The 25520-nt window shown below is 48.9% G+C and overlaps 1 protein-coding gene across 2 annotated transcripts; it reads right to left on the reverse strand.

Moving 5' to 3' along the window:
* Positions 1–416: 416 nt before the first annotated feature.
* On the reverse strand, positions 417–25064 carry LOC133356644 (protein FAM3C-like). 2 transcript variants are annotated; one of them, XM_061574273.1, is made up of 10 exons: positions 24856–25064; positions 14860–14920; positions 13558–13656; positions 12826–12855; positions 12117–12240; positions 11652–11710; positions 10059–10109; positions 9281–9365; positions 7399–7525; positions 417–4778 (listed from the first exon to the last, which is right to left on the reverse strand). In XM_061574273.1, the coding sequence occupies exons 2-10, from the start codon at positions 14873–14875 to the stop codon at positions 4689–4691; spliced, it is 681 nt and encodes a 226-aa protein (XP_061430257.1). In that variant the 5' UTR covers positions 14876–14920; positions 24856–25064; the 3' UTR covers positions 417–4688. The 2 variants fall into 2 exon arrangements, with proteins under 2 accessions (XP_061430257.1, XP_061430256.1); XM_061574272.1 differs by having other exon boundaries at positions 12117–12243.
* Between the last annotated feature and the right edge of the window lie 456 nt (positions 25065–25520).

A 25520-nucleotide genomic window follows, 5' to 3' on the forward strand; every position in this document is an offset into this window, starting at 1 on the left:
AGTGGGGAATTTGATCCACAGAATCAACACGAGATGAGGCCATCGAAAACCAGAGGGAAGTAAGGCTGCCCAGGGTGCGTTTTCCCCAAATATACGAGTTTTCTTTCATCAGTGCATCACATTGGCGATGAAAATGCTGTTGGCAGGGATTGTTACGCTATTAATATTTACCACAATCACGTGAACTCCACCAGCACTCACAAACGTGAAGCCTAGGTGTGTGTGCGGTGGTCAACTGCGTTCTCTGAAAATGCTCTTGAAGCAGTGGATGTTGCCGAACCAACCATCAGTGCTTGGTTCTTTCGGTAAAGTCACGTAGAAGGGAAATAATAAAGAATACAATTTTCACGACGTTTCGATTGCAACACAAGCAATCATCATCAGGTGTGAAAACCACAGCAAATTTTTTTTTGAAAAAACCGTCACTTAAAAAAAATAATTATTGCTGTGGTTTTCACACCTGATGACGATTGCTTGTGTTGCAATCGAAACGTCGTGAGAATTGTATCGTTTTATTTTTATTATTTCCCTTCTATGTGACTTTACCGAAAGCACCAAGAATATAAATCCCTGGAGTCACGAAAGCTTTAAATCGAAATCCAACCATCAGTTCCCATTAGTCGACTCTGGACATCATCTTTCCGCATTGTATAGAAATCATGCGGTCGTCGTATGGATAAACTGTTGCCATCATGAAAAGTGGAATTTCCGGCTAAGTCACCGATGGGCATGACGGAGGGCCACATTGCTCACTCATGCAAGGGGACTCCTTTAGATCGACTTATTTAGTCAAAAAATGCATTTGAAAATAACACGTTTATCTTCAACTTTTCAATGGAATTTTAGCCTGTGATAATTAATTAATAGATCACGACGTTTCGATCACAACACAAGCGACGGTTGCTTGTGTTGCGATCGAAACGTCGTGATCTATTAATTTTCTATCTACGTGACTTTACCGAAAGCTTCAAATGAAGATTGTGATATTTAACGTAACAGCTATTTTATAGATTAAAAAAAATATTATTTTCTAATGCTCATAGGGTCTTCTTATTCATGAGCACGAGCCAGCATCAACAAAATCCACATTTTCCCTGGCAGCAGAGAGGCTCTCCACAAGATGAGCAATGCCAACCCAAGTAGCACACATCTTTTCTCTCCTGAAGGATGGTGGATTTTGACGACCCGTGACTGAGATTCGAACTCAAAGTTCCAATTGTGGTGTTAGGCGATTTAACCAGTGTCACCCGAGCGTGTAGTGTATTGTTTTAATATTCTAACTCAAAATATTGTACATAAATTCACACACTTAACTATGTGCAGCACTGTGCAGGAAAAGTGGGATGAATGAAGTTAAAAACAAAGCACTATTTACAATGCGTCTACCTGCCGTCAGCCCAAGGCTCGCGCGCGTTTAAGCAGCATCCTCGCTGTGCACTTCGAGACTTCCACGACAGGCAACCTTCACAAAAGCAACTAATTTACTTTCATCAGCGTCAGCATATTGCACTTTTTTAGTACACCTAATTCGTCACTTCCGTGATTTGACCTTTCATACTTTTAAAGATGCTACCCAAAATAAGCAAGCGTCAAAAGAATATCGATACATGGCGATGCTGGAGTTGGAAATCCGCTTCTGTAAATACAAGCTATTGAATCACCTCTCACCCTGGGTTTGCAGCTACAGGGAGAGGAGTGTTGTACCGATTGAACTGGAGCGGATCCCTGCAACGCGCACTGGATGTCGTGACGACGCCAGGGTCACGGCGGGAGGTCAGGGCGAGAACTTACGGGGCCACCACCTAGCGAGTAGAGGGCGTGCTACAGCGGTGAAAAGTCACATGGCTAGGAAGTAAAATAATTTTGCTCAACTCGGCTTCATCCCATGGTACCACAGCCAAGGAGAGCAACTAAAACAATACTTGTTTGCGTTTTCAGCTGCACCTATGCACCTATTCCTATACCGACGTGTTTAGTAAAAGGCACAATTTCACACGGGGCCTTACCCTCACCAACTGTCTCGTGGCAGCTGCCCACATCCCTTTGGGCAAGGAACTATGGGGGTTGACCTTTGGGTTGAGTTTGTACCGAAAGTGCGTTCTTGCACACCACTGAAGGCTGCGATGAGGGCAGTGTGCGTGGCCCTTCCGACCATTTCTACATTTCCAACCAAAGTGCTTTGGAAGGAGACGGACAACACAAATGATGCTACATACTTTGCTGCCTTGGCACAGCTACACAGAGGCCTACCCACGTGGGCACGACCATGTGCTGCTGCTGCTGCTCATGGAGCGGAAATACAAAAAAATGTTTCAGAGTTTTGTTTCATATTTCTTCTCAGCTATATTTCAAGTGCCATCAGTCTCATGCCACGAGATGAAATCACTTTTCCGGCGCACCCAAGAGAACGGTGCAACACTTCTGGAGTCAAACCAATTATCCCTCGCTCAACGCGAGGGCACTCTTATGCGGTCTATAAATATTGCTCATTCCGTGATAACCAAACCGAAACGTGTATTTCCCCGCGTGGAGATTGCGAGACACGCAAAGTTTAACAACGCGAAGGGCTTCTCGGTTGTCTGCGGTGAATGGGCCGAGACCATCGACACGCGACACTCGAGAGCCCAGCGCAATCACCGGCCGTCGAACGCCGTGTTCGTACCGAGAACGTCCGAGGTGTCGGCTCTGCGCTGCAGACATGGCCATTGCGGTCCCGCCGAGCGAATCGGGCCACCTTACGGCAATGGAGATGCCGGTTCCCTTTGTGCGGTCGTGCTGTGGGTGGCGGGCCTCTGTGTCGAAGCTGATGCCGAGGCAGCGAGAAAACCTTTGCAATAAATAATCGCCACAGAAAGCAAAATAACACTGCGCGGCACGGCTCACACAACCATTAAGCCAACAGGAGACAAACGAAACATCCAGGAGCAGCGTGGGCATGCGCCCCATCGCTACACAACGTCCACACGAGGAGCGGCCAGGGCGGAGAGTAGAGCGGCTCGCCCTTCGCATGGGAACCGATCCCGTCAGCGGCCGCCAATGGCTTTAAACCATGTGGACAAAGGGACAGAGAAGTGCGATACCTCTAGAGGTAGGTTCATTCGGCATTCCGAGGAAGGTGTTTAGCAGAGCTTTGCGGTATAAATATATATGCAAATATGATTGACAAAGTGTGGGGCAGGGTGGCAACGAAGTGGCAATACTCGTGCCTCACGGCAACTCGGACCTGGGTTCAACTACCGACTTGGATGCCTTTGTGCGACGTTTGTATGTTCTTCTCCTGCTCTGCAAGGGTTTCCTTCTAGTTCTCATGGCTGAAAGGCCAGACAATGCAACTGGTATTGGCCAAACATCCCAATGCTGAAAAATAACCTGATTGAATTGGGTTTGCACATACAAGCATGGCCCCTGAAAGCATTATTGATTAGTGAGACTGTCCTGAGTGAAACAGCATCATAATTATAATAACAATAAGATTGGGTTGTATCAATCCGACGTTCACTCTCAGGCAGACAGCAATGAAATTCGGGGAATATCGCAAGGATCTTTGGATTTTTGTTGTTGTAGACTTTAAGCAAGCATGGATCCGTTGGTAGATCGAGAATGAAGAATATGGATGTTAAGGCATTTAAGATAAGTTGAGCAGAGCGGCTTAAGAACTCGTGTGTGCCTCGAGGAGAGACCGACCGAGTGATTTGCGCTAAAGGCCGGCGTCAACAGGCGTCCGTTTTCACCGGTTACCCGCGTGTTCACCGAACCACGGACACGGTCGTCGTGAAGACATCTTGGGGAGCGCAGTGGCTCAGAGGGATAGCTGGGAGACTTGGAGCGTGTAGATGATGCAAATTTGGGAGGTTTGGTCGAGTTTGGAGCTGCGGCTCTAGAGACGGAGTGAGCTTCCCGCAACAACGTTGTTGGCAGTGATGCTGCTGAGAAAGGGGGCCCTTGCACCTTCATCTCAGGAGTGAGAGCGTGGAGGTAGTAGAGGACTTCGTGGATCTTGAGTTGGTTGCATAAATAAGAGGTGTGAGAAGCTCAAGCAAAGTATTGCACTGGACGAGTTGGGTCTTTATGGAATACGTACACCGCTTTGACCAACGATATAAACTCCTACTTAAAAAAACACAGAGAAGATGCCCTATCAGAGATGGACCGGAGTAATGTGGATCTCGCTATAAAAATATAGAAAATTGGGCTTAAAGATAATCACCAGAAAAAAAAGATTCTGGCGTACGGGTATAATTGCACGTGGAGAATTCTAGGAAAACTTCCTGGGCAGGACGACGTTAGCAACGTGGAAGTTTAGCACAGAGCATGGCAAGAACGTGGCAGCAAAGATACGAGTTGTATTCAGCAACAGGAGGTTACGGTGGAGGGGACGTGTGTACAGGGTGGGGGACGAGGGAAGAGTCGCCGAGACCGGCATTGGAGTAGCGTCCACAACTCGGTGGTCAAGGGGAAGCCCTGAAGCCCCCCCCCCCCCACCCATCTCCCTACAGCTCTGGAGGTGGTGGGAGGGGGGTGTTGGTTTCAGTAGCTGTGGGATGTGGCAGAAGTGACCAGCGGAGAGGTGCGGTGACATCAGCTGGACGGGGCGTGACGATCTCCCCCTCTGTGGCTTGAGCAATTCCCATTTCCTTCACAGTGGGCTCCACCATCAGGTGACCTTCACAGCAGCAGGCCTCCTCCTTTCAGTTCTCCTTCACGGGAACACAGCCCTCAAGCTCCAGGGCTTCGGGCCAGCCTTCGTACTTGTTTGTGTCCTGGTTGTTCCTCACATGCTAGCGGTGTCACGCACAGACGGAGAGAGGAGGCACACGCGAGACGGTGAATGTCTACACCGAGCATGGATGACTTGGGCAGCAGGGTTCGATAACCTGACTTGAGAACCTGTGAATGTGGAGTTTGTATATTTCTCCCCCTGTTCTTCATGGGTTTGAAACGATGCAATTGCTATTGGGCAAACACCCCAAAGCTGCAAATTACTCAAGTGGGATTACACACAGCAACAACTCAGTAACCCCCACACTCACCAGCTCTACCCCCACGCTCACCAGCTCTACCCCCACACTCACCAGCTCTACCCCCCACACTCACCAGCTCTACCCCCACACTCACCAGCTCTACCCCCACACTCACCAGCTCTACTCCCCACGCTCACCAGCTCTACCCCCCACACTCACCAGCTCTACCCCCCACGCTCACCAGCTCTACCCCCCACACTCACCAGCTCTACCCCCACGCTCACCAGCTCTACCCCCACGCTCACCAGCTCTACTCCCCACGCTCACCAGCTCTACTCCCCACGCTCACCAGCTCTACCCCCCACACTCACCAGCTCTACCCCCCACGCTCACCAGCTCTACCCCCCACACTCACCAGCTCTACCCCCACGCTCACCAGCTCTACCCCCACGCTCACCAGCTCTACTCCCCACGCTCACCAGCTCTACTCCCCACGCTCACCAGCTCTACCCCCCACACTCACCAGCTCTACCCCCCACGCTCACCAGCTCTACCCCCACACTCACCAGCTCTACCCCCACGCTCACCAGCTCTACCCCCACGCTCACCAGCTCTACCCCCACGCTCACCAGCTCTACCCCCACACTCACCAGCTCTACCCCCACGCTCACCAGCTCTACCCCCACGCTCACCAGCTCTACCCCCACGCTCACCAGCTCTACACCCACGCTCACCAGCTCTACCCCACGCTCACCAGCTCTACCCCCACACTCACCAGCTCTACCCCCACACTCACCAGCTCTACCCCCACACTCACCAGCTCTACCCCCACACTCACCAGCTCTACCCCCACGCTCACCAGCTCTACCCCCACACTCACCAGCTCTACCCCCACACTCACCAGCTCTACCCCCACACTCACCAGCTCTACCCCCACACTCACCAGCTCTACCCCCCACTCACCAGCTCTACCCCCACACTCACCAGCTCAACCTCCACGCTCACCAGCTCTACCCCCACGCTCACCAGCTCTACCCCCACGCTCACCAGCTCTACCCCCACACTCACCAGCTCTACCCCCACGCTCACCAGCTCTACCCCCACGCTCACCAGCTCTACCCCCACACTCACCAGCTCTACCAACCACACTCACCAGCTCTATCTCTACACTCACCAGCTCTACCCCCACACTCACCAGCTCTACCCCCACGCTCACCAGCTCTACCCCCACGCTCACCAGCTCTACACCCACGCTCACCAGCTCTACCCCCACACTCACCAGCTCTACCCCCACACTCACCAGCTCTACCCCCCACACTCACCAGCTCTACCCCCACGCTCACCAGCTCTACCCCCACGCTCACCAGCTCTACCCCACACTCACCAGCTCTACCCCCACACTCACCAGCTCTACCCCCACACTCACCAGCTCTACCCCCACACTCACCAGCTCTCCCCCCCACTCACCAGCTCTACCCCCACACTCACCAGCTCAACCTCCACGCTCACCAGCTCTACCCCCACGCTCACCAGCTCTACCCCCACGCTCACCAGCTCTACCCCCACACTCACCAGCTCTACCCCCACGCTCCCCACCTCTACCCCCACGCTCACCAGCTCTACCCCCACACTCACCAGCTCTACCAACCACACTCACCAGCTCTATCTCTACACTCACCAGCTCTACCCCCACACTCACCAGCTCTACCCCCACACTCACCAGCTCTACCCCCACACTCACCAGCTCTACCCCCCCACACTCACCCCAGCTCTACCCCCCACACTCACCAGCTCTACCCCACCCTCACCAGCTCAACCTCCACGCTCACCAGCTCTACCCCCACACTCACCAGCTCTACCCCACACTCACCAGCTCTACCCCACACTCACCAGCTCTACCCCCACACTCACCAGCTCTACCCCCACGCTCACCAGCTCTACCCCCCACACTCACCAGCTCTACCCCCACACTCACCAGCTCTACCCCACACTCACCAGCTCTACCCCCACACTCACCAGCTCCACCCCCCATGCTCACCAGCTCTACCCCACACTCACCAGCTCTATCTCTACACTCACCAGCTCTACCCCCACACTCACCAAGCTCTACCCCCACACTCACCAGCTCTACCCCCACACTCACCAGCTCTACCCCCACACTCACCAGCTCTACCCCCCATGCTCACCAGCTCTACCCCCACACTCACCAGCTCACCCCACACACTCACCAGCTCTACCCCCACACTCACCAGCTCTACCCCACACTCACCAGCTACCCACACACTCACCAGCTCTACCCCCCATGCTCACCAGCTCTACCCCCACACTCACCAGCTCCACCCCCCATGCTCACCAGCTCTACCCCACACTCACCAGCTCTATCTCTACACTCACCAGCTCTACCCCCACACTCACCAAGCTCTACCCCCACACTCACCAGCTCAAATGGGCTCTTGGCGTAGATTCCCTGAGCCCCGACAAACACCCAGCTGTCCCGGAACGCGAGGCTGTTCACTGCCGTGCTGCCCAGATGGGACAGCAGCTGACGGGCCTCCACGCTGAGCCTGCACAGAAACAATTCAAGCACCGCCTCACTTTACTTTAGGAAGAGGATGTGTTTGCATGGATTATACAATGCGACTGGTATTGGCCAAACATCGCAATGCTGAAACATTACCTACAGATAACTCAATTGGGATTACACACAGCAGCAACATCAACCCCAACTGGGAAAGCTTGGAAGGTCCCTCCTGAAAAAGTCTTGAGACTCAGTAAGCCTTTCCTTTGTAACAAGCATAACAATAAATGTATTATCAACTAGCTTTACTACCCGGCTTCGCCCGAGACTTGGATTCTTGTCTTGGATTAATACACGGCCTACGCGGAGGGTGGGGGGGGGGGGGGTGCGTGACGCCCCCCCACCCCCCCCCCCAAAATACAAAAGTCTATTTTTATACGTGTTGCACTGTGTACAGTCTGGAAACTACCCACATGCCAAATTTCAAGTTTGTTGCATGTCGGGAAGTATGCTAAATATATCAAACAGACACACATATTCACAAATTTCCCTTTTATAAATATAGATTTGTCATGTCATGTATGGCTGTAAAATGTGGACTGACAGCCGAGACAGAAAAGCATCCGCAAGCATTTGAAATGAAACGTTACCATACTCTTTGGTTATTTCGGTAAAGTCACGTAGTTCGAAATCAAATCAAATAAAACCAATCACGACGTTTCAATCGCAACACAAGCGATGATGACGACCGATGGTGTTGCGATCGAAACGTCGTGATTTGTTTTATTCTATTTCTACCTACGTGACTTTACCGAAAGAACGAAAGAGTATGGATTCCTGCAGTCACAAAAGCTTCAAATCAAGATTGAAATGTTACCCTAGGATCCTGAGGATTCATCTAAATAAATGAACTGAACATGCAATAGCAGATGATCCTTAACTTCATAGCTGGACAAACAAGTGTCTCTCTTTAACACCATCATGAAGATGAAACTGCAATTGTTTGTCCGTGTCATGAGAAGGAAGACCAACTTCTTGAAAACGGTGCTTCATGAGGGAGCGGTAGAAGGAGAAAAACAAAAGACCTGGTTCGGATGACGTCATGCAGTGGAGCAGAGCAATGCTCCCAGAGCTGCTACTGAACAAGTCCCAAGACCACATGTCGGAGGATACCGACGGGGGAAGCATCCCGCAGGGCACCCCAATGATCGAATTGTGCATGGGAATCGTAGGAGTCATAGTCATCATAAAATATCAAGCGTGCATGCAATGTTCGTTTAAAACACGAGAGTCGGTATTACAGCTTCTACAGACAGTGGACCGTTTCCGCGGGACGCCCCTCCCTCGCCGTAAGAGACCACGGCGGTTGGGAAACCGAGAGTTGTGAAATCCGAACAGCATTGGGGGACGTTGTCCACTTCCTTTTTCAATTAAATGTTAATTTTGTGATATTATTTTTATGCTTGTTACCAAGGGAAGGCTCACCGACTCTTGTTTCAGGAGGGTCCTGCCAAGTTTTCGCACAAGGGGGAGATGTTGCTGCTGTCTGTTATCCCAACAGAGTAATTTGAAGATGTATTTTTTTACATTTGGATGTTTGGCCAATATTGGTTCTTAGCTATGGGAGGAAACGGGAGAGCCCAGAGCAACCCTATGCAGAACAAGGGGAGAATACGCAAACTCCACACAAACAGGTCCCCGAGTCGGGAATCAAACAAATACCCTTCTTGCAGTGAGGCACGAGCGTGACCACGGCACACAAGCGATGTTTGTCACGGCGGTGTGGCGAAGATGATCTTACTTTGTGGCCCCATCATCGAAGGTGGCCACCAGCACAATAGAGCCGCGCTGGATGGTCCTCAGAAACTTGAGGAGCTCCTCCACATCTGACGCGTGAAAGCACACAGACACAGCGAGCATGCGTCATCACTCACGACGCCTCTCCCTGTGCTCCATCACGCCAGTGGGAAGGGCTGGATGAAGCAGTGGTTTGATAAAGGCCTGTATATTCACGAATATTCCAAGTCCGATTAATTCCTTTTACAATTAACGATCCATGGGAGTAAACCACCTGGGCAGCAGTAAGCGTACAACTGGACAGCATTCACGTGTTAGCGATTTGTCCAAATCAGTGTTCCTGCAATATCATTTCTCACGACGTCACAATTATCTCAATATCAGTTCCCCATGCATATTATAACGAGGCTTGTTTACCCAGCGAGGCCTCAGCGAGTCTCAAGCTTATATTCAGGAGGGTCCTGCCAGGTTTTCGCAGAGGGGGCGATGTTTCCACGTGTAATCCCAATTCAGTAATTCGCAGGTAATCTTTAAGCAATGGGGTGTTTGGCCAATGCCAGTTAGAATGCATGTCTCTTTTTTAGCTAAAGAAGAAAAACTGGAGGACCCAGAGGAAACCAATGCGGAACAGAGGGCCAACATAAAGACTCCACACAGAGAGTTGCCGAGTAAGGAATCGAACCCTCGCTGCGAGTGTTACCACTGCACCGCCACCCTGTAACGGTGTCGCCGCATCACGCGACTCTCGTCTACGCGCAGACTTGTGCCTCCTGCGCACTCACCGCCCGCCCACATGTCAAACGTCCGCACGTCGAGGAGGGCTCCTGTCACACCTGCGGTAGGAGGACACAAGCATCGCACTCGCTTACGGAAAGAGAAAACAAAACAACACAAGGAAGCAAAACCATATATATTCATGGACTGTCTAACCATGTAAAATAGCATTTGTTATGGGAAGTGTCTAGTGATTGACAATTACGATACCTTCCAAGCCACGCGATGAGGTGGCGTGTGACATCACGCGTGACGACGACGCATGGAAGCGTGGCACGCACATGGCATGATCTAGTTGATTTACACAGGTTTTTTACCATCAAGTTGTAGTGTATCCTCCCAATTCAGTAATTTACGGGTAACTTGTTGACATTGGGATGTCTGGCCAATACCAGTTACATTGAGTGTTTTTCTAGCTATGAGAGGAAACCAGAGAACCCGGAAAACACGCAGAGCAGGGCAAGAGAACGTGCGAGCTCCACACAGAGGCACCCGAGTCGGGAATCGAAATCAGCCCCTTCTTGCTACGAGGCACAAACGTTGCCACTGGGCCCCCTGCCACCAAAAGCTAATGCATCAACGCTTTCACCCTTCGTTGGAAAACATAACAATACTATTTGGTGGTGCTTCATTTTTAAAGTGACATCAATGCACGTCAGTGCGCGAGCAGTGCGAAACTGCTGGCGTAAATAGCAACTTGTAAATTTGTCTCTGTAGTCCCATCTCACAGCCCCCCGGGGCTGTGACCACCTTGCGGCTGTAGATCCCCCAGAGTGCGTCAAATCCTCACTGGGTTAGCATAGACAACTCCCAGCATGCACTGCGTATCACAACGCGATAGTCGTGCCAGCTCCCACAATGCACGACACATAGCGAATTAAATACACGTATGTTGAACTTCTTTCGCACCGTACATAGGCAACCGTACTATGCATGTGTAGTGACATCAGGGTGACATCAGAGATGTCACTGTATGGTGCCGGACCGGGACGGTCGTGGCGTGCGATGTTCCTACGTCGCGGACAGCACCGGGTGGGTTGCTGTGTGATTCCGGCTCTAACACAGCACGGCGTGCGATGCGAGGGAGCTAGAACGCTCGAGAAGGTGGGTGGAGCCTGGGTGGATCCAGCCCTGACCCGGGAGGATATAAGGCGGGTCCCTGAGAGGGAACAGGGTCGCTTCGTTCTACAAGCTGGAAGCTCCACGTCCTACAAGCGGGAAGTTCTACGTCCTACAAGCTGGAAGCTCAACGTCCTACAAGCGGGAAGCTCTACGTCCTACAAGCTGGAAGCTCAACGTCCTACAAGCGGGAAGCTCTACGTCCTACGAGGCATCAACACGTGGCTGGGACCCGAGCGATGGTCCGACCCTTCGTAGCTGTAACTCCTCCGTATAGCGTAGTTAGCTGGGTGGTCACCACCCTAGGCTGTATCTGGTAAAGGGGCAGTTACCCCTTTGTGTATTACGTGTTGATATAATAAATGTGTTGCTTGTAAAGAATAACGTCTGTGACGCAGTTGAACTCACTACACATGTTACAGTTGATAATAAACCACGAATACCCCCGCAATGTAAGCGCGTGTTAACACTCGCACACTTACCATTAACCACAGCAAAGTTGAGGCCTCTCCCCACGTTATTTTTTATGCTGCTCATCAGTCTGCAAGACACAAAAGGGCACAAAACAAGAAGGGCTTGTGCTCGTTCTCAATGTAGAGAAACACGATGCCGAACAGGTTTTTTCAGACCGCTACCGAGCGTTACCACCGGTGAACGTCCAGCGACTAGGCAGGTCACGCGTCGCGACATCGGCCGTGGTGCGGCAATTCAGAGCTCTCCACGCCCGGTGCCACTCCCTACCTAACTGCCATTGGCCATATTGAGCAGGGGTCGCTTTGCGACGCGCGCGTCGGTGCATGCCTCCCCGCGCGTCGCAAAGCGACCCCTGCTCAATATCCGCAACGGGGCTGCATCCCCCCACCCCCCCCGCCACTGGTGGCGGCGCTCGGTTCTCACGGCGTGTGTGGGTCTGCGCAACGCGAGCGGCGCGCTCTGCCGGTCCTCACACGACGTCCTCGAAGCAGATCTTGGGCCCGACGATGCTGGCCGAGCCGCTGACGACCCGGAAGGCGAAGTGCTTGTCGGGGCAGGGCTCGGTGAGGCCGCACTTGAAGCGAACGGGTCGGGGCGCTGCTGGAAAGGGGGAACACGGACACGTCCCCGGCTCGGCGAGCGGCTCGGCAGAGCAGCGGCGGGATCCTCCAAGTGCTTGGCAGCCCCGTGCCGCCAGGTCAAGGCAACGGTCGCGGCGTATATTTTCTGAATAACATAAGCCTAGCATCTTTTCAAGAGAACCGTGGTTGTTTTTATGAATCCGTTCCAATGTGCAGTGATGCTTACTTTATTCAAGGCAATATTGGGTACGTAAAATAAAGATTGATTGATTTTGATTATTTGACAATGGCCAATATATTAACGGGAGTGAAACGGAGGCGCACCGATTGGCACAGTGAACGATGAACTGGCAAGCTGAGTTAGATTCCTGGCCACACCTAAAGTCAGTGGCGAATGATATTCTAACTGGTCCCAGCTCCCCCTTCATTAATCCACACTGACCAGCATGGTGAAGTATGGTCAAGCACTACCATTTATATTGCAGGCGACTTCTCGTCAAAATACTCGGAACTCTAAATACTTATGAAATCACAATTGGAATGATCCATTTGCCAAACCCGTGTAGGTAAAAGCCCAAGCAGTTGAGAAGTAACAACGTACTGCCATTTGTTGACTGCGATGTCACTTGATCTGCAAATGAAAAGAGAAACAAGACAACGGTGAAGATAACCCCGGTGAGAACTCAAGAGACGAGGATATTATCTCTAGATGTGAAGCTTTCGTGACTGCAAGGATTCATACTCTTTGGTTTTTTTTGGTTCCTCGTCACAGCCATCTCGTAGACACACTTAAGCGGTTGTGCTTTCGTTACGTTATCCCCACCTGAAGAAGGACGCTTGTGTTGCACCCAAAACGTTGTGATTTAATTTTGTTGTTTTCATTTATTTTATTTTTTACTTATGTGACTTTACCGAAAATAAATCGTGACTTTACCGAAAAAACCAAAGAGTAGGATATTATCATTTGCAAGGGTGACCTGGGTGAGCGAAATGACAAAAAACTGTGGTCTTTTAAGGTTCCATTTCAACTGCGTGACAATTATACAATCTGGCAGAGCAAGGGAAGCGATGGCAAGGTGTGTGTTGGCATCGGTGGCATTAGTCATAATGACCTCTTGACCTTGAAGAAGGTGGTGGTTGGTATAAACTGTGAATAGTGCCAAGTGCACGAACGAAAGTATGGATGATAGGGTCTCGGATAAGAGGAGTGTTCTTCACGTTAAATGTTCAGAGTTAAACGCCAAGACTCGGCGTTGGTGAGCTCAGGAACGCCGTCGCAGGGCTTGAGGTGTCACGTGCCGGTTTTTGCGCGCACCTGCGGTGAGAGCCTCACCTCTGCGAAAGCTGGCTTCCAGCCGGATGTCCAAGAGCTGTGTGGCCATGTACCACATGAGCAGCACCGTGGTGGTGACCATGGCCAGACGCACCACACCTACGGCACAGCCAGCGCGTGCGCGGCAGGGGAGAGAGTCACACAGCTGGCAGTGAGCGACTCGCTCTCCCAACAAGCATGGACGCCTGCGTCTGCACGTGCGATATTTTTTTCAAATTACTTATTTACCCAGGAATAACAGAGTACGAACACTTTTTTGAAGGAGGGTCCTTGCATTGGGGTGTTTGGCCAACTCGAATGACATTGTCGTTCTTTTTCAGCAATGGCAGGAAACTGGAGAACCAGGAACAGGTGCAGAACAAACGCCACATAGAAAGGCTCCCCAGTCGGGATTCGAGCTGAGGTGCTTCTTGCTACGAGGCGCAAGTGTTACCACTGCGACGTCCTGCCGCTCAGCGAGCCCGAGCGTGAAGTAATGAAGCACGTTTAGATGTATGTATGTCCAACTTCTAGCCAACCGTGCTAATCGGAGGCGAGTGGATGATGCAGTTTCCTACCTCGGATCCCGGCACTGGCTCCCAATCCATTTCGAGTCAACTACAAGACCGTCGGCGCTTTCAATGGCCCCTTCTACCTTGCCCCTCCCTTTCATCTCACTCTACTCCCCTCCACGTGATCTGCGCTCCAGCAAAGCAGGATACATGCCGTAGTAGTGAGTCAATCTTCATTCAGTGGGAGGTTGCTCATTTTCCTCCGCTACCTGTGTGTTCTGGACCTCCCCCAGCCATCCATGCTATTAACTCTTTAATGTATTCATATACACCTCCTTGATTAACGTGTATAAGTGGGAGACAGCAAGTGGCAGGGAGGGGAAATGAGGGAGGTCTCGAGTCCGCACACGAACAGCAGCAAAATGTCAATAGCACAGATCACAGAGCAGCAGCTGACAAGAGGGTTGGTTGATGATTCTTTCAATGTTTTGGTTGCTCCAGCAGGTGTAGGGTAGTAGAGTGAGATGAGAGGTAGGAGTGAGCATATAGGGGAGAAGTGAGACGACATGAGAGACAATGGAGAAAGTGTGGAAGGGAGTAGAGTGATAGGAAATGGGCGAGATAGGAGTGTATGTGGAGGGGAATAAAGTGAGATGAGGAGAGGGGAGAGGCAGATAGGGACGAGTCCCCATCTGAGAATGGTGAGGGACTCTTGTAATTGACAGAGTGGGCTGGGAGCCAGTGGAGAGATCCGCGGACTGTGGCGATGTGGTCTCACGGCTCCGGCGAATGTGTGTGCACCCCGTCGCACCTCGTAACCTCATCATTCCCGGTGCAGCAGCAGAAACCGTTCCCTTACGACGTCGCTCACTCTGCAATGGGACACAGAGACACGCACACCAAAGTGTGTGAGTGTGTGCGTAAATGCAGACTTGGCAGGCTTTGATGAAGCACTAATCTGTACATGATGAGAAAATCTATCACAACGGAGCAATCAATGCAGGCTGGAAACGAACAGCGTCAACACACAAAGGAGTGCAGCATTGCACTTACAAAACCTTGCAGTGAGGGGTGGGTAATTATCCACTCACAGGAAACGTTTCGTGTCGTCATAAGTGGTAATTCGTATTGTTGTGTATGGCAAAGTGAATATCAACTTAGAGATTTATAGACACGTTTGAGAACCACGCGACCGTTTCAGGTGAAGCTGAATGAGCTGCTCCTGCTGCCGCTGCCATACTTCCATTGAATTTGCGAAGTTGGCACTGGTTCATAACGCGCTCCAAGATTCGACATTCACCGAATGGTTCACAATGCGCTGTATGTTTTGGTCAAGGTGTCCGCAGTCGCATTTCTGGCTTCCTCTGTTTTTCCACAAATTAAACTGGTGACCTGACCTAGCCTTGTGGGACGTTGATTTTAGTCGGTACCAGGTGGCTCAGTGATGGGAGGATCCTATATCAGATGTTTGTTTAGGTGGGGATAAAAATAACAGGAGTGCAAGCGCGGGTCACATGAAGGCTTTAGTCCTGATGCGAATCAGTTTGGGAGATAGATGGTAGTGCTGCCAGGCAGAGGCCAGAGTTCCAGATGGCTACACAACGTGAACTTTACACCAATTCAATTTGGCACAAGTAGCGGATGAGACTTTATAATAAATCAGCAAATAACTTTCTGGAAATACTTTCCAAAATGTATATACGTTAATGTTTCCACCGTGTGTTGTTTTCTTCTTCTTCTTGGCCGATTTATCCACTGCTGCCCCGACATTTCTGTGGTTTCCACCATAAATCGAACATTTAATTGCCAAAAAATAAAACACTAATACAGTAGCAACAAGCGCATGCTGTTATGCAACCAGTATGTCTGTATTACGCATTTGAAAAGGAATGTTTTATTTCAAGTTATATAAATGTAATGATTTGAGACCCAGACAAAATCTTCCGGAATGTGCCCAATCTCGTTAGACCTTGGAAGCTAAGCAAATTGGAGCCTGGAACGCGCGTGGATGAGTGACCACCAGGCACACAAACCCAAGAGCCTTCACTTCGCTGGATAGCAGTTGATGTCATCGGTGCGGTCTGAGGAGAGCATCTCATTCAAAAGTACAACAGCCGCGTGTTTTGCGTTTTGATCGCTGGCCTGCGGTGCGCTCGCTAATCATGAGAAACAGGTTCTGCGCATGCCGGACAGAAATGATCATTATGGAGGGGACAGGATCTGTACAGTATTATGAATCACAGCCCAACGTATAAATGTAAAACCATAGTAGAGTATTCGTGCTCAACCGAGCATGGGGCAGTGCTACCTCTGTTTGCAGCCCCTGAATCAGCAGTGGAAATTCCACATTACTATCTCGAGTGCCATGAAAAATCTGAGTTATAGTGCATGAACGAGATCTCCTGTGTTTTGAAGGGTTCGGTTGTGTTTGTATCGTCTGGTTTTTTTTGTCGTATTCGTTTTTTTCTATAAAATTCCTTCCATCAGCCTAAATGTGCATTGGTATAAAATTTGAATAGTTTATTGACACACGCAATATTCAAAGCAGATGCAATGGCCAAAATAATTATGACATGCCAAGCGACTAAGACCTAGGAACCACACTATCATTTAACGCCCCTCATTGAGGGGATTACTCCTTCTGCTCTGCTGCAGTGTCCATAAGAATAAATAATAATACAGCTCCGTAAGTCCACTGACAGATGACCATACTTCATTAAGCAGGTCCGTGGTAGATTGCCGAATTGGAGAGACCGAGAATGATGTATGAAATATATTTGCCATTCATTTACAATAATAATTGTACATAATTTTGAAATACAAGTGGATAAAATTAAATCGCTATGACTTGCATACAGTTAATGTGCTTGAAATGCACGAGTCTTCTCTTACGCTGCTCATTTCCGCTTGCTCCAGCCATCAAACAGCCAAATGTCTGGTTTGGCAACAGCCCAACACAATGAAAAATATCAATAGGCAAGTTACCGTGTCCCCGTGCTCAAACAGCTCATTGCTTGTGGTAGCGCAGAGCCAGTGGTAGAAATCCCACCACCAATGGAGGGGCCAGATGTGCTGACAAAGGAACAACGAATAGAGTTGTCTCCATATTAACCTGTGGGGCTATGCCGTGGGCAGCAGGAGGCAAATCCAATACAATCTATTGTTGTAGTGTACTTCTGTGCCCTTGCACCTATGCTCCTCGCCTTATCGTCAAACAACCCTCACGGCATGGGGAGGGTCCTCGCCAAGCGTGCGTGTTTGTTGAATTTCTTCTGCAGCGTACGGAGCCAACCACGCTAATTAGCAGCGGTGGACAATGGTTATAAATTAACCGCACTTACGTAAGCGTATTTACAGCGACACACACAAGAATGAACATGCCTTGCTCTTTGCAATGCATCCTGTAGGGACAATACATCTACAAACAATACACTAGTGGCTTACAACATTACTGGGCGGGGGGGGGGGGCTAAAGGCTAACGGATTGACTCAGCCCAAGAGGTGAGGTTTCAGCGGTCTACAAATGCTGGCCTGCCTCTTACACATGGGCCCTCAGTACCCACCAGAGGTCGCAACCGGGTACCCGATACCCTACCCGATACCCGGCTACCCGTACCCGGCCGGGTACGGGTACCCGTTTGCGACCCTGGTGCGGCCGGGTACGGGTAAGGAATCAAAACCCGTTTGTGACCTCTGGTACACACCCAATATGCATACGAGGGCCATCGGTATCTGCATCTTGCCACTCAGGGGACACTGGGGTGGATCCTGCACCACCACCACACGTCCCTCTGGCCCTCCACCCAAGTTCACTCTCCTTGGTGGAACGTCACAGTTATGGTTGCACACAAAGCCCCTCTACTGCCCCCCCCCCCCATCCAACAGGTGCTGGAGCAGGTCATGTTGCTAGACAATGTTCTAAAAGTGACATTAACGTTTAAATACGTAACACAGCGTGATCCGTTTCACAAGGACGGGCAATTTTTTTATGATTGCGGGAAACGGGAGAGAATTCCCAAGTGCAGCAGTTCAAGGAAAGAATCAGAAAGGGAAGTGCTGTGACCCACAGTGTGGTGGTTAAACGCAGTAGAGATGAGTCAACAAAGGGTGTATGGTGGACCGACCGCGTCCTCAACATGGGTACAAAAATTAACGAGTGAAATGTATGGGAACGGCAACCACGGAAGTGGTGATAGAAGAGAGATAACAACAAGACGACTGACCGCTCGTGAATCGGTGTGCGCCGGATCAAGCCACCGGTTCCCATAAACGTCACTCGTCGATTTTTTTTCTATGCATGCCAAGGATTCGGTCTATCATCCATACTGTGTTCAACTACCAGTACACTGCTGGTCACAACAACAAACTCACTCACCCACTCGCACACACACTGCCACAGTTCCTATGATCATTGTTACATTGCTTTTATGGCTTTAAATTTCGATTTAAAGCTTTCGTAACTGCAGGGATTCATCGTCTTGGTTCTTTCGGTAAAGCCATGTTTAATTTTAATTATTTTATTATTTTATGGCTTTATTTAGGTGGTTTCGAAAAGTTTTTTTTGGTTTGGCCATGTTTGTTTGTTGTAGTACGGAGTTAGAATGATGGCTTTAATCGAAGTTGTCTTGTGGTTGTTGTTGTTGTTTGACTTGCATCCCACTGGGATTTTTTGCACAGCGTTGGTGTACGGTGCTTGTTTTTTCTGGAAGACTTTGCAGTTTTTTCCTGGATTTTTCTGTTTGCGCATAGTCACATATTCACTTAAAAATGTTTTCTTGTTCATGTTTTTGTTTTTTGTTTGTTGCAGTTGCACCCGATTCAAGAGCCGAATGGCTCACAGGGCTATACCTAATAAATGAAACTAAAAACTGAAATGTGACGACAATTCTCTCTCTGCTTCTTCCCTTGCACCACTCTAATTGGGAATTACCTACCCTCGTCTAGTTTCACAAGTTCTGATAATAACCTTGTTCAATTCAAGAAACGTATTAACTCTCATCGATTACGTTACACGGTAACATCACACGACGCTACTGATATAAGCATCTATAGCGCTGTCCTGCAAACAAAATGAGAAGTGAATAAAAAGAACCAGGGCCATGGTAAACCACTATAGTGGAAATTATGAGGTACAAAGCATGCTGGAATTTATGTTATGCGGTTTTTTTCTTTATATGAATGTCTAGTGTTGGTTAATGGTTGCAGTGATGCTAACTCCTTAAAGCAGATCACCAAACCTAAAATATCACTGCTATGTCACTAGATGTGTCACAAATCGGAGAAAATCCAACAAGTGAATAGTTGTATCCACACTGATGACACAATGTAACACAATTTTTGTTCCAGGGTAGTAAGTGTTATTTCGTAATTGCTTTTGCCTAAAAAGTATAGAAAATGGCTATTTTCAATGAGAAAACGGGCGAATTTGTGTCTTTTGTTCACATAAAGTCAGAAAAAAATACATATGAATACAAATTAACATGCATTTATACCAAAGTAATACAAAAATGACTACAAAAGATTTAGGAGTAGTTTTTCGAGATTTACGATTAAACTGTAAATCACTTTCACGAATCAGCCCCCAAATGTAGTCTCCCATCATGTTCTCGTTATACTGTCCTTGGTAGCGGCGTTCAAAGTCCAGTATATCCTGGTGGAAGCGCTCGCCTTGTTCCTCCGAGATCACTCGCCAGTTCTCCTTGAATTTATCAAGATGATCTTCAAGGATATGGACTTTGAGGGTCATCCTACAGCCCATTGTGCCGTAGTTCTTCACCAGTCTCAACCAGCTCCACATAGTTGGTGACCTTGTGGTTGCCCAGGAAGTCACGACTCACTGCGGCAAAGCTGTTCCAAGCCACTTTCTCCTTACTAGTGAGCTACTTGGGGAAATAATTGCACTCCAGGATCTTCTTTATCTGTGGTCCGACAAAGACACTGGCTTTGACCTTTGTCTCAGACAGTCTTGAAGGTTCTTGAAGGCTGCCGACAGCTTTGACAAATTTTTTCACAAGGCCCAATTTGATGTGCAGTGGTGGCATCAGCACCTTCCGGGGGTCCACCAGTGGCTCCCACTTGACGTTGTTCCTCCCAACAGAGAACTCAGTCCGCTGTGGCCAGTCCCGCCTGTGGTAGTACGCCTTGGTGTCTAAATATTTTGTAGTAATTTTTGTATTACTTTAGTATAAATACATGTTAATTTTGATTCATATGTTGTTTTTTTCTGACTTTATGTAAACGAAAAGAGACAAATTCGCCCGTATTCTCATTGAAACTAGGTGAATTCCTAAAATATCACTGTCCTGGTCACAAAAGCAAAGTTTGTGGGGACTAATAGCCATTTTCTGTACTTTTCAGGCATTAGCCATTAGGAAATAACACTTAGTACCCAGGAACAAAAAACAATTGTTACACAGTGTGACCATTGAAAGGCTTTGTGCAGTGGTGGCTGGTACAGGCTCGTGGGTCTGTCTACAGCAGGGCTGGGGAACGTCCGGCCCGCGAAATCATTTGGTGTGGCCCTGCCAAGGCAACCGCAGGCGGGCCTCGAAATTCAATAAATCTAGGAGCAAACCTGGAAAAGCAGTTTCGAGTAGCAGCAACATCATCAATACCAGCTAACATCACACGCCTCGCCAAAGAGAAGCAGTTCCAGCCATCACATTAGGGGTGAGTTAATTAAATGTTTGACCGCATATAACAGGATAATTTTTAAGTTGATCATTTTGTATGGCCCGCGAATGATGTTACAAATATCCAAATGGCCCTTGGCAGAATAAAGGTTCCATACCCCTGGACTCTACAGCGATGTCGTCTCGTGGGGTTGGCCACTGATTCCTGTGGCTTGGCAAATACCACTACACACTGCACGATGTTGTATATTATAATACATTATAATACATAGCACCACATTGTATAGTATAGTACAAGTACGACATTAATATAGCACTACACCTAAAGTAGCAGTAATTGTACATTAAACACTCATAGTATCAAAACGTATGGTATATGACAGAGTACTTTAAGCTGGGCTGAGCCTGGATAGTGATTGGAACTTCTTCTTAGTATATTCGATGTTGACGATGTAATTCAACAGCTACGTTGAGTTGAAGCGGAGTGGCCTCGCCATAGTGATGCCTCCTCCTCCTCTGTGTTTGCGAATCGGAAACAGAGTCGTGAGATGTGCCATGGTCTGTTCTGACCGAATGAACGAGACCACCCCATACACAAATAGGTTCTCACGATTCTGACCGAATGAACGAGACCACCCCATAAACAAATAGGTTCTCACGCTTCTGACCGAATGAACGACCAACCCATAAACAAATAGGTTCTCACGATTCTGACCGAATGAACGACCACCCCATAAACAAATAGGTTCTCACGCTTCTGACCGAATGAACGAGACCACCCCATAAACAAATAGGATCTCACGGTTCTGACCGAATGAACGAGACCACCCCATAAACAAATAGGTTCTCACGATTCTGACCGAATGCACGACCACCCCATAAACAAATAGGTTCTCACGATTCTGACCGAATGAACGACCACCCCATAAACAAAAAGGATCTCACGGTTCTGACCGATTGAACGACCACCCCATAAAAAAATAGGTTCTCACGATTCTGACCGAATGAACGACCACCCCATAAACAAATAGGTTCTCACGATTCTGACCGAATGAACGACCATCCCATACACAAATAGGTTCTCACGATTCTGACCGAATGAACGACCACCCCATAAACAAATAGGTTCTCACGATTCTGACCGAATGAACGACCATCCCATACACAAATAGGTGCTCACGATTCTGACCGAATGAACGACCACCCCATAAACAAATAGGTTCTCACGATTCTGACCGAATGAACGACCACCCCATAAACAAATAGGTGCTCACGATTCTGACCGAATGAACGAGACCACCCCATAAACAAATAGGTTCTCACGATTCTGACCGAATGAACGAGACCACCCCATAAACAAATAGGTTCTCACAGTTCTGACCGAATGAACGACCATCCCATAAACAAATAGGTTCTCACGATTCTGACCGAATGAACGACCACCCCATACACAAATATGTTCTCACGATTCTGACCGGATGAACGAGACCACCCCATAAACAAATAGGTTCTCACGATTCTGACCGAATGAACGAGACCACCCCATAAACAAATAGGTGCTCACGGTTCTGACCGAATGAACGACCACCCCATAAACAAATAGGTTCTCACGATTCTGACAGAATGAACGACCATCCCATAAACAAATAGGTTCTCACGATTCTGACCGAATGAACGAGACCACCCCATAAACAAATAGGATCTCACGATTCTGACCGAATGAACGATCATCCCATAAACAAATAGGTTCTCACGATTCTGACCGAATGAACGAGACCACCCCATAAACAAATAGGATCTCACGATTCTGACCGAATGAACGATCATCCCATAAACAAATAGGTTCTCAAGGTTCTGACCGAATGAACGACCATCCCATAAACAAATAGGTTCTCACGATTCTGACCGAATGAACGACCATCCCATAAACAAATAGGTTCTCAAGGTTCTGACCGAATGAACGACCATCCCATAAACAAATAGGTTCTCACGATTCTGACCGAATGCACGACCACCCCATAAACAAATAGGTTCTCACGATTCTGACCGAATGAACGACCACCCCATAAACAAATAGGTTCTCACGGTTCTGACCGAATGAACGACCATCCAATAAACAAATAGGATCTCACGGTTCTGACCGAATGAACGACCATCCCATAAACAAATAGGTTCTCACGGTTCTGACTGAATGAACGACCATCCCATAAACAAATAGGTTCTCACGATTCTGACCGAATGAACGACCACCCCATAAACAAATAGGATCTCACGGTTCTGACCGAATGAACGACCATCCCATAAACAAAAAGGTTCTCACGGTTCTGACCGAATGAACGACCACCCCATAAACAAAAAGGTTCTCATGGTTCTGACCGAATGAACGACCACCCCATAAACAAATAGGATCTCACGATTCTGACCGAATGAACGCCCACCCCATAAACAAATAGGTACTCACGATTCTGACCGAATGAACGACCACCCCATAAACAAATAGGTTCTCACGGTTCTGACCGAATGAACGATCATCCCATAAACAAATAGGATCTCACGATTCTGACCGAATGAACGATCATCCCATAAACAAATAGGTTCTCAAGGTTCTGACCGAATGAACGACCATCCCATAAACAAATAGGTTCTCACGATTCTGACCGAATGAACGACCATCCCATAAACAAATAGGTTCTCAAGGTTCTGACCGAATGAACGACCATCCCATAAACAAATAGGTTCTCACGATTCTGACCGAATGAACGACCATCCCATAAACAAATAGGTTCTCACGGTTCTGACCGAATGAACGACCATCCCATAAACAAATAGGATCTCACGATTCTGACCGAATGAACGACCATCCCATTAACAAATAGGATCTCACGATTCTGACCGAATGAACGACCACCCCATAAACAAATAGGTTCTCACGGTTCTGACCGAATGAACGACCACCCCATAAACAAAAAGGTTATCATGGTTCTGACCGAATGAACGACCACCCCATAAACAAATAGGATCTCACGATTCTGACCGAATGAACGACCACCCCATAAACAAATAGGTACTCACGATTCTGAACGAATGAACGACCACCCCATAAACAAATAGGTTCTCATGGTTCTGACCGAATGAACGACCACCCCATAAACAAATAGGATCTCACGATTCTGACCGAATGAACGACCACCCCATAAACAAATAGGTACTCACGATTCTGACCGAATGAACGACCACCCCATAAACAAATAGGTTCTCATGGTTCTGACCGAATGAACGACCATCCCATAAACAAATAGGTTCTCATGGTTCTGACCGAATGAACGACCATCCCATAAACAAATAGGATCTCACGATTCTGACCGAATGAACGACCATCCCATAAACAAATAGGTTCTCACGATTCTGACCGAATGAACGACCACCCCATAAACAAATAGGTGCTCACGGTTCTGACCGAATGAACGACCATCCCATAAACAAATAGGATCTCACGGTTCTGACCGAATGAACGACCATCCCATAAACAAATAGGATCTCACGATTCTGACCGAATGAACGACCACCCCATAAACAAATAGGATCTCACGGTTCTGACCGAATGAACGACCACCCCATAAACAAAAAGGTTCTCATGGTTCTGACCGAATGAACGACCACCCCATAAACAAATAGGATCTCACGATTCTGACCGAATGAACGACCACCCCATAAACAAATAGGTTCTCATGGTTCTGACCGAATGAACGACCACCCCATAAACAAATAGGATCTCACGATTCTGACCGAATGAACGACCACCCCATAAACAAATAGGTTCTCACGATTCTGACCGAATGAACGACCACCCCATAAACAAATAGGATCTCACGATTCTGACCGAATGAACGACCACCCCATACACAAATAGGTTCTCACGATTCTGACCGAATGAACGACCACCCCATAAACAAATAGGTGCACTGGTTGTACTGTACACGTCTATGCCCCCCGCCTTCACAAACCCGCATTGGCCGAGCGTGAAGTTTGGCGACAACAACCTCCACGTCCCACACGGAGCGAGGCTCACTAAAGGGCTGCACTGTACTGCTGCAGCACTTAAGACCGTAACGCACTGCACAGTACAAGATTGACACTGTACAGTACTGTACTGCAGTACACGTGACAGGTCGTACTTTTCCAGCCGCGCTGTGAAGCGTGGCCGCTCCACCTTGTGCGGCTGCTGCTGCTTCTCCCGCTGCCGCCGCCGCTGTTGTTGTTGCCGCTGTTGTTGCCGCTGTTGTTGTTGTTGTTGCTGCTGTTGTTGTTGTTGCTGCACGGGGGCCCCAAGCTGCTCTTCGCTACAAACCCCGCCGCTCCATCTCCTCCACCTCCTCACGTGGCCATGGCGACGCCCTGCGCGTGACGTCACTTCCGGAAGCCCCCCCCCCCCGCTCCTGTTCACCCCCCCCCCTCCACAACCAGCGACCTGCTGAGGGGGTCGCGAGGGGGAGGGACCCAGACAAGGGGCGGGGCTAATGCACGGGGGGGGAGGGGTCACGGTAGGGGGAGGGACTAAGGCGAGCTGTCAATCACCGGCCTCGTGTGGTTATTGTCACAGTCACGCGCACGCCAACACAGAGCTTAGGGGCCGTCCATAAATGACGTCACGCCATTTTGGACGATTTTTAAATCCTTTATATTAAGTTCGCTCGCTTGCTTGCGTGCTTGCTTGCTTGCTTAGGACCGTGCAAATCTTTCGGTCGTTTTTTAACCCACTTCCCGTGATCCAATCGAGCTGACACAGACTCGTTGTGCGAGACAATTAATGTTCGTGAAATTTTTTTTCCAAAATTTTACA

The sequence above is a fragment of the Lethenteron reissneri genome, chromosome 55 (genome assembly GCF_015708825.2).
Source record: "Lethenteron reissneri isolate LAM-NWPU_2019-01 chromosome 55, ASM1570882v1, whole genome shotgun sequence".
Lineage (NCBI taxonomy): Eukaryota > Metazoa > Chordata > Hyperoartia > Petromyzontiformes > Petromyzontidae > Lethenteron > Lethenteron reissneri.

Excerpts from the sequence above, each read along its gene's own strand:
- LOC133356644 (XM_061574272.1), bottom strand. Across the intron at positions 12,244-12,825 it reads ATCGCAGTCAACAAATGGCA|CAGCGCCCCGACCCGTTCGC; the intron begins GTACGTTGTTAC and ends CCCCCTTTCCAG. Across the intron at positions 4,779-7,398 it reads CCAAGAGCCCATTTGAGCTG|CATGTGAGGAACAACCAGGA; the intron begins GTGAGTGTGGGG and ends TGACACCGCTAG.